The sequence below is a fragment of the Vicia villosa genome, unplaced genomic scaffold (assembly GCF_029867415.1).
Source record: "Vicia villosa cultivar HV-30 ecotype Madison, WI unplaced genomic scaffold, Vvil1.0 ctg.000416F_1_1_1, whole genome shotgun sequence".
NCBI classification, from domain to species: Eukaryota; Viridiplantae; Streptophyta; class Magnoliopsida; order Fabales; family Fabaceae; genus Vicia; species Vicia villosa.
In genome coordinates, this window is record NW_026705191.1 from 78,917 (window position 1) to 86,261 (window position 7,345).

At 34.9% G+C, this 7,345-nt stretch overlaps 1 protein-coding gene across 1 annotated transcript; it reads left to right on the plus strand.

Moving 5' to 3' along the window:
- The first annotated feature begins 4,804 nt into the window (after positions 1–4,804).
- On the plus strand, positions 4,805–5,302 carry LOC131627941 (uncharacterized). The gene has a single exon (XM_058898797.1). It carries the CDS (start codon positions 4,805–4,807, stop codon positions 5,300–5,302), a length of 498 nt encoding a protein of 165 aa, XP_058754780.1.
- Positions 5,303–7,345: the final 2,043 nt, after the last annotated feature.

Below are 7,345 nucleotides of genomic sequence, written 5' to 3' on the forward strand. Positions count from 1 at the left end.
GTTGCTGGTCCTACTCCTCCAACAAACCTAGCAGCTATTCTTCAAGCATTGGAAGATGGAACTTCTGAGCTGCCTGAACCAGAATATGCCAAGGCTCCTTCTGAGTCAGACTCAGATGAGGAAATGGGAGATGCACAAGCTGAAGATCTTCCAGAAGATCACCCTGCTGAGATTGCTGTCCCTCTGGGCAGAAATACTGGTGCTTCTTCTTCTGGTGAAACCTCAGCTCTGATGGAGACCTTGGAAACTCTTCATCAGAATCAAGCTATGCTGGCTTCTCGTTTGGACTCGCAAGAAGCAGCCAATGCTGAGTTTCGTTCCTTCATGACAAGGCAAGCTACAAGCACTGACGGGATTCATGATGTTCTGGCACGGATTTTGCGTAGGCTAGGATCTTAGTCTTTTGGTCTTTGTAGTTTCCTTTCCTTGTTGCATCTGTTTTCCTGCATTCCTTTCTTGTAAACCTTTTTGATTATCAATGAAAAAGTTTCATTCCAGTAAAGGTTTTCCTTTTTGTTTTATGCATCTGAATCTTTTTAAATATTCTTTTTGATGTTATGACAAAAAGGGGGAGAAGATAAATGATAAATGATTTGATTAAATCTATCAGTTGCTGGGTAAAGGCTCCCACATATTCACTAACAAGAACTGCAAGTTCTATATGGTTTAAGTGTTTTGCAGGTACAGAGAAGTGAAGAAAATCTTCAAAGCAAACACTAGAAGCAAAACCATAAGAAGCGTTATTCTGTAAAAGGAATAAGCTCTTGGAAACTGAAGCAAGCTGAGTGCTATCAAGCTTCAGAGATCAGAAGCAAGAAAGAAGAATGAATCAGAAGCACTGATAATAGAATTTGAATATCTTTGTCTATCCTGTTCTGACAAAATTCTATTTGCTTTGATACATATAATGTTATGGCTCTGATACATTATTTGCTCTGATACACGTTTTTAGCCTAAATGCTCTGATACATTTGGCTCTGATACATATCATGTATTTGAATATACATTTTATGTTCTAACTCGTTCATGCTGACTTTTGTCGTTTAGTTTTTGTTCTGTAACATTTCAGGATGTAGAGATGCTCAGATGATGCTCTGGTACATTCAACAATGTTCTGATACAAATCTAGCATGAAGTGATGTTGGTAGACATTCAAAGTTCTGAAGCTATCCGTGGGAAGCAGAAATCAGAAGATATGAATGTCCTAAAAGATCCAGAAATTCAAAGTTCTGAAGCTATCCGTGGGAAGCAGAAATCAGAAGATATGAATGTCCTAAAAGATCCAGAAATTCAAGTTCTGAAGCTGTCCTGAATGGAAGCAGAAATCAGAAGCTGTGAATGTTCTGAAGATCAAAGAAATTCAAGTTCTGAAGCTGTCCTGAATGGAAGCAGAAATCAGAAGCTGTGAGTGTTCTAAGGATCTAAAGAAATTCAAGTTCTGAAGCTGTCCAATGGAAGCAGAAGTCAGAAGCTATGAATTCTCTGAAGGCAGAAGCTTATATGATCGTCTCTATCGAAATAATCAGGGAAGTCTTTTATCAAAGTTCTTCGAGTATTTATTTCAGGGGGAGATTATTTATCTCAGGGGGAGATTGTTAATCTCAGGGGGAGACATATTCATATGCTTATGCTATAGCTGTGTAATTTGTCTTTTGCCGTCTACTCTTTCTGATCGCAAATTCATATCATTTATATATGTTTTTGTCATCATCAAAAAGGGGGAGATTGTTAGAACAAGATTTGTTCTTATCAATTATCTTAGTTTTGATGATAACAATAATATGAATTTTGCTTAAGATAATATGGTACTCTAATCCAATGCAATTTCCCTTTCAGGAAATATATAAAGAGTACGCATAATTCAGCGCTCAGAAGATGTGTCTCAAAATGGTTCAGCATGCAACATCAGAACATGGTCTGGCAAGACATCAGAAGATGGTCGAAGCAGAATCAGAACATGGGTCTATGGAAGCATCAGAAGAACATGAGATCAGAAGCACTGAAGATCAGAAGATGGTATCACGCTCAGAAGCACTTCAAGGTCAGAAGATCAGAAGATGCTATGCACCAAGCTGTTTGACTCTGATGATATTCAAACGTCGTATTCACAAACATCAGATCAGAAGGAAGTACACGTGGCAGACTACGCTGACTGACAAAAGGAACGTTAAAAGCTACTAAAGGCTACGTCAGTAGACACAGCGTGAACAAGGCTCGAGGTAGTTGACAAAAGCGTATAACATTAAATGCAAAGCTGTACGGAACACGCAAAGCATTAAATGCATTCAACGGTCATCTTCTCAACGCCTATAAATATGAAGTTCTGATGAGAAGCAAGGTTAACGATTCTGCACCAAAACAACTTATATCAAACTTGCTGAAACTCTGTTCAAATCTAAACTCAGAATCTTCATCTTCATCAAAGCTCACTACATTGCTGTTGTAATATTTTAGTGAGATTAAGCTTAAACTGTAAGAGAAATATCACAGTTTGTGATTATCGCTTTTAAGAAGCATTTGTAATACTCTTAGAATTACATTAAGTTGTAAGGAACTAGAGTGATCGTGTGATCAGTATACTCTAGGAAGTCTTGGCAGTTGGCTGAGCAGTTTGTAACTAGAGTGATCAGGTTGATCAGAATACTCTAGAGGAAGTCTTGGCAGTTGGCTGAGCAGAAAGTCTTAGGAGTGAACTAAGCCTAGAGTGATCGTGTTGATCAGTAGACTCTAGAAAAGTCTTAGGAGTGAACTAAGCAGTTGTTCCTGGAGTGATCAGGTTGTGATCAGAAGACTCTGGAAGACTTAGTTGCGGACTAAGTGGAAAACCATTGTAATCCGTGCGATTAGTGGATTAAATCCTCAGTTGAGGTAAATCATCTCTGCGGGGGTGGACTGGAGTAGCTTCGTTAACAGCGAACCAGGATAAAAATAATTGTGCATTTTATTTTTATCGTCCAAGATTTAAAGTCACACTTATTCAATCCCCCCCTTTCTAAGTGTTTTTCTATCCTTCAAGGTGATCCGAAGGTCCATTGGCTTTTGCATAATTTAATTAAAAATCTTTACTAATTCAATTGGTTAAAAATCCTCGTCTCAAACTTTCGCTCTGTTGATTTAGATTACTATCCTAATCCTAATGTACGCTTTCGCCATCCCATTAGATTTTAGAAAAGCTTTTTGGAAACAACGTAATTAATAAAATGCCTGTTTTATGAAGTTGTTATCTATTTAAATCTCCTAATCTCAAACTTTCGCTCTGTTGACTCGGAACATGCTAATATCCCTAACGTACGCTTTCGCCATCCCGCTCGGGTGTAAGAACAATTTTTGAAAATAAATAAGTCCCAATTAGTTTTAATACGCTTTCGCCATCCTTAAAACTAATGTCCTATGTCTACTATCCAGTTAAAGATCTCAAACTTTCGCTCTATTGATTTTAACCTTTGACCGTCTTAACCCCTCAAACTTTCGCTCTATTGGTTTTAAGACTTACTAATTAAATTAGACATACAAACCAAAAACAGGTGATAGTTAACAAAACATAATTAAGCCAATTTATTTCGGATCCCACAGTTAACTTACTTTACATACCGATACCTTAGTAATCTAGCCAGACATATTAATACAGTTAAGCATGCATGAATTAATTTGGCTTATAATAAAAGGCATGTTAATTGGCATATAATATATCATGCAAATAAATATATAAATAAAGGCGGTAAATATTAAACCTGAATTAAATAAATTGCAATTGAATCTTCGAGTACTGAACTTCCACCACAGGTTGGCTGGATCGTTCTTCAGAATTTAAATGGACGGAAAATAAAACAGGGAAAATAAAAGCGATAAATCTAACTTAAGGCTAGATTTATAAAAGGTTCACAACAATTTCCGGTGTAGAAATCGTTGTGAGAAAACAACTGTTTGAATTTAAAGAAGGCAGAAAAAATAAAGCACGGTACAATTTCGGCAGCACTTCGTTAGAAGGAAATCGGACATTTAGAACTGAGGTAGAAGGTTCTATTTATAGGGGAGGTTTTGCTGTGACGTTACGTGAAAAGAGGGAGCTTTTCAGACTGGGCTTGGAGACGTGCGTCTCCGCTTCTTCAGGAAGTGCCTTTGAATGACTTGAGACGTGCGTCTCAAGTGGAGAAAAAGTAGGGGAATGGAGACGTGCGTCTCCCTTTTGCTGATGTGGCATAGAGACGTTGGAGACGTGCGTCTCCACTTGCTTATGTGGTTTGGGCCACGCACATTTGATCTTCAGTGGGCTGGTTCGTCTCTTTTGGGCCTTTGGGTCTTCTTTAGCATATTTGGGCCTTATTTGCACTCCTTTTTTACTTCAGCACCCATTTTTCATCTTTTAGGCATAAATAGTGGTCGTTTTAGCTCCATTTCTTCTCCTTTTCACAAATAGTCATAATAAGAGTGTAAAACCTGAAACAAAGCAAAAACTCGCGTAATATCATAATAAATCAGCATAATAAACGAAAAAATGCTATAAATATCTACGGATTTCAAGCTAAATATACGATATAAAATCGTATTATCAGTTACCATTATTCCTAAATATGCTTCTTCCTGTATGGTGAAAGAGTTCAGGCCCATTTCTTGTTGTACTACCTTATATAAAATTATATCAAAGATCAAGGCCAATAGGTTAGGTAAATTTTTGGGGAGTATTGTTGATGTGAGCCAAGAAGCCTTTGTTCCAAGTAAGCATATTCAAGATCATGTCCTTTTGGATTATGAATTGATTAGGAGTTATAATGCTAAAGGTAAGGCTCTCATATGTATGCTCCAAATGGACATACAAAAGTCCTATGATACTGTGGAGTCGCAAGCAGTGGAAGACATTCTGTCAGAGCTTAGCTTCCCAAACAAGTTCATTAGCTGGACTATGACCACAGTGAAGACAATCTCTTACAAGTACAAGGTTAATAATGTTGTCTCTGATATTTTACAAGCTAAAAGGGGTCTAAGACAAGGGGATTCTTCATCTCTCATTCTGTTTGTCCTGGTTATGGAATATTTACATAGTTTACAAAATCTTGGGAAAAATCCCAACTTCAACTTTCACTCCAAATATGAAAAGTTGAAGATCATTAACTTGAGCTTTGCAGATGATTTACTCCTGTTTACTAGTGGAGATATTAGCTCTGTCAATTTAGCTTTGCAAAGCTTTAAAGATTTTTTAAAGGCTACTGAGCTTGAAGTGAATCCTTTTAAGTGTAAAGCCTATTTTGGGAATGTATATGAAAATGTTAAACAAGCTATTCTAAGAGCTACTGCCTTTGCATAAGGGTCTCTTCCTTTTAGATATCTTGGGATCCCTCTCACTAGTAAGAACTTAGCTATTCATAATTGTCTTGGGTTGGTAGATAAGATAGTTAGTAGAATCAAGCATTGGAGTTCAAGATTATTGAGTTTTGTTGGGATAACTCAGTTGATTCAAAGTGTTTTGTTTTCCAATATCAAATTTTGGTTACAGTGCCTTCCCATGCCTAAGAAAACTATTAGTAGAGTTAAAGCCACATGTAGATCTTTCTTATGGGTTGGTACTGAGGTCATTACCTGCAATTCTCCCGTGGCTTGGAAAAAGTTTATACTCCAAGAAACAAAGGTGGCCTTAACAATTAATGAATGAATAAAACTTAACTACACTAAGATTACGACTACGTTGTTCATTTATGGTTTCTCAGTATTGTGGTTGATTGAAAACATGTTAGAATTAGTCATATATCACTTAGTTTTGCTAGAGAAGAAGAAAATTCAAAATTATATAGAAGATTTAAGTTCTTTTTAACAAGATGTATCAGTCAAAAACATTTTAAACTGTATTTGACTTTTTTTTGTTCTCTTATACTTAGGAGTGTGCATGGGTAACCAATTAATGTGAACCAACTCATTTTTATGGTTATGGCTTATAAACCAAACAATTTGTCATAAAAATCTGTTTGAAATTCATTACAAAATCCGAACCTCTTTAAAACCAATAATTTTGATTTTAATCTAAATTATCTCATTAAACCTAAATTTTATTCCCTTTCAATTAATATCAATTTTTGAATTTAAATACTAAAAATAAATTTTAAAAGAATATAATCAAAGACATATTTAATTAAGTTAATATTATTTTCATTCTATGATAAATGTGAATTTGAAATGATCATAACATAGTTTTTTTATTTATTATAAAAAATCAATCTATTATTTTCTTATATGGCATACACTCAATGTTTTAAAAATCAGATGGAGGTCGAACCAACAAGACTTTTGGTTCAAGGTTTATTTAGTTCAACCAGTTAGACATACGGTCGAACCGTTTATTAAATAAATTGAAAATATAAATCCAAATTTTATAGATAAGTCACATAATTATATGTTGACAAATTTATTTTAAATATTTAAACATCATTAAAAACTTAATACTATGAGATCAATAGTAGATATAATTAAACAATATAATGATACGCTTAAACAAACCTATAACATGGTGTTATAAGTTAGAAATTTGTGTTGCTCTTTTTTATGTTAAAGAAGAGTTTCTTTTTTTTAAGTGAAAATGTTTTAAATATTGATGCTAACGTAATAATTATTTTTAATTTTTATATAAATAATACTAAAATTTGTCAATGACATGCATTTCTTTGAATCAAACGGTTTTACAAAATTGGCTATGATTTTTTGGTTCAAACGGTTATGAGTTGTTCAATCCGATTTTTTTAATTTTATTTTGGTTTTGACCCACCTGCGGTTTTGACAAGGTTAACCGGACCGAAGTCATCTCCGGTTCCCAGTCCAACCGGACAGTTCGGTTCGGTTTTTAAAACATTGCATACACTATTATTTATTTACTAAGAATATGCAAAAAGAATTGTAGAAGCACAAAGTGGACTCTATAACCAAATACTCTCTTCATCCCAAATTATAAGACGTTTTGGACATTTCACACAAACTAAAAAACATAATTATTATTGTATGGAAAAGATAAATTATGTTTGACTTTACAATATTATCCTTCATTGATATAGGAAAGAGAAATTAAGATAATTGGAAGAAAAAAGAGTAATAAATAGTAAATGGTTTATAACTAAGTAATTGGGCTCAAGTGGTAAATGAGCTCCTGCAAAAGACGAAGTTCGGGGAATACTGAGTTCGATTTTAGGTGGAAACAATATTTGGCCAGTGTCATGACCTCTCAGACTGGTGGGAATAATATTTGGCCAGTGTCATGACCTCTCGGCACGAACTCTGGAATACTAGGGCCCCTTTCCTCTAAGAACCAGAGTGCATAAAGAAAAAAAATAGTAAATGATATATTAGAAAAAATGTCATTAATATT

Bases quoted from the DNA above. Each gene is read 5' to 3' on its own strand.
- LOC131627941 (XM_058898797.1), top strand. From the start codon at position 4,805: ATGGACATACAAAAGTCCTATGATACTGTGGAGTCGCAAGCAGTGGAA.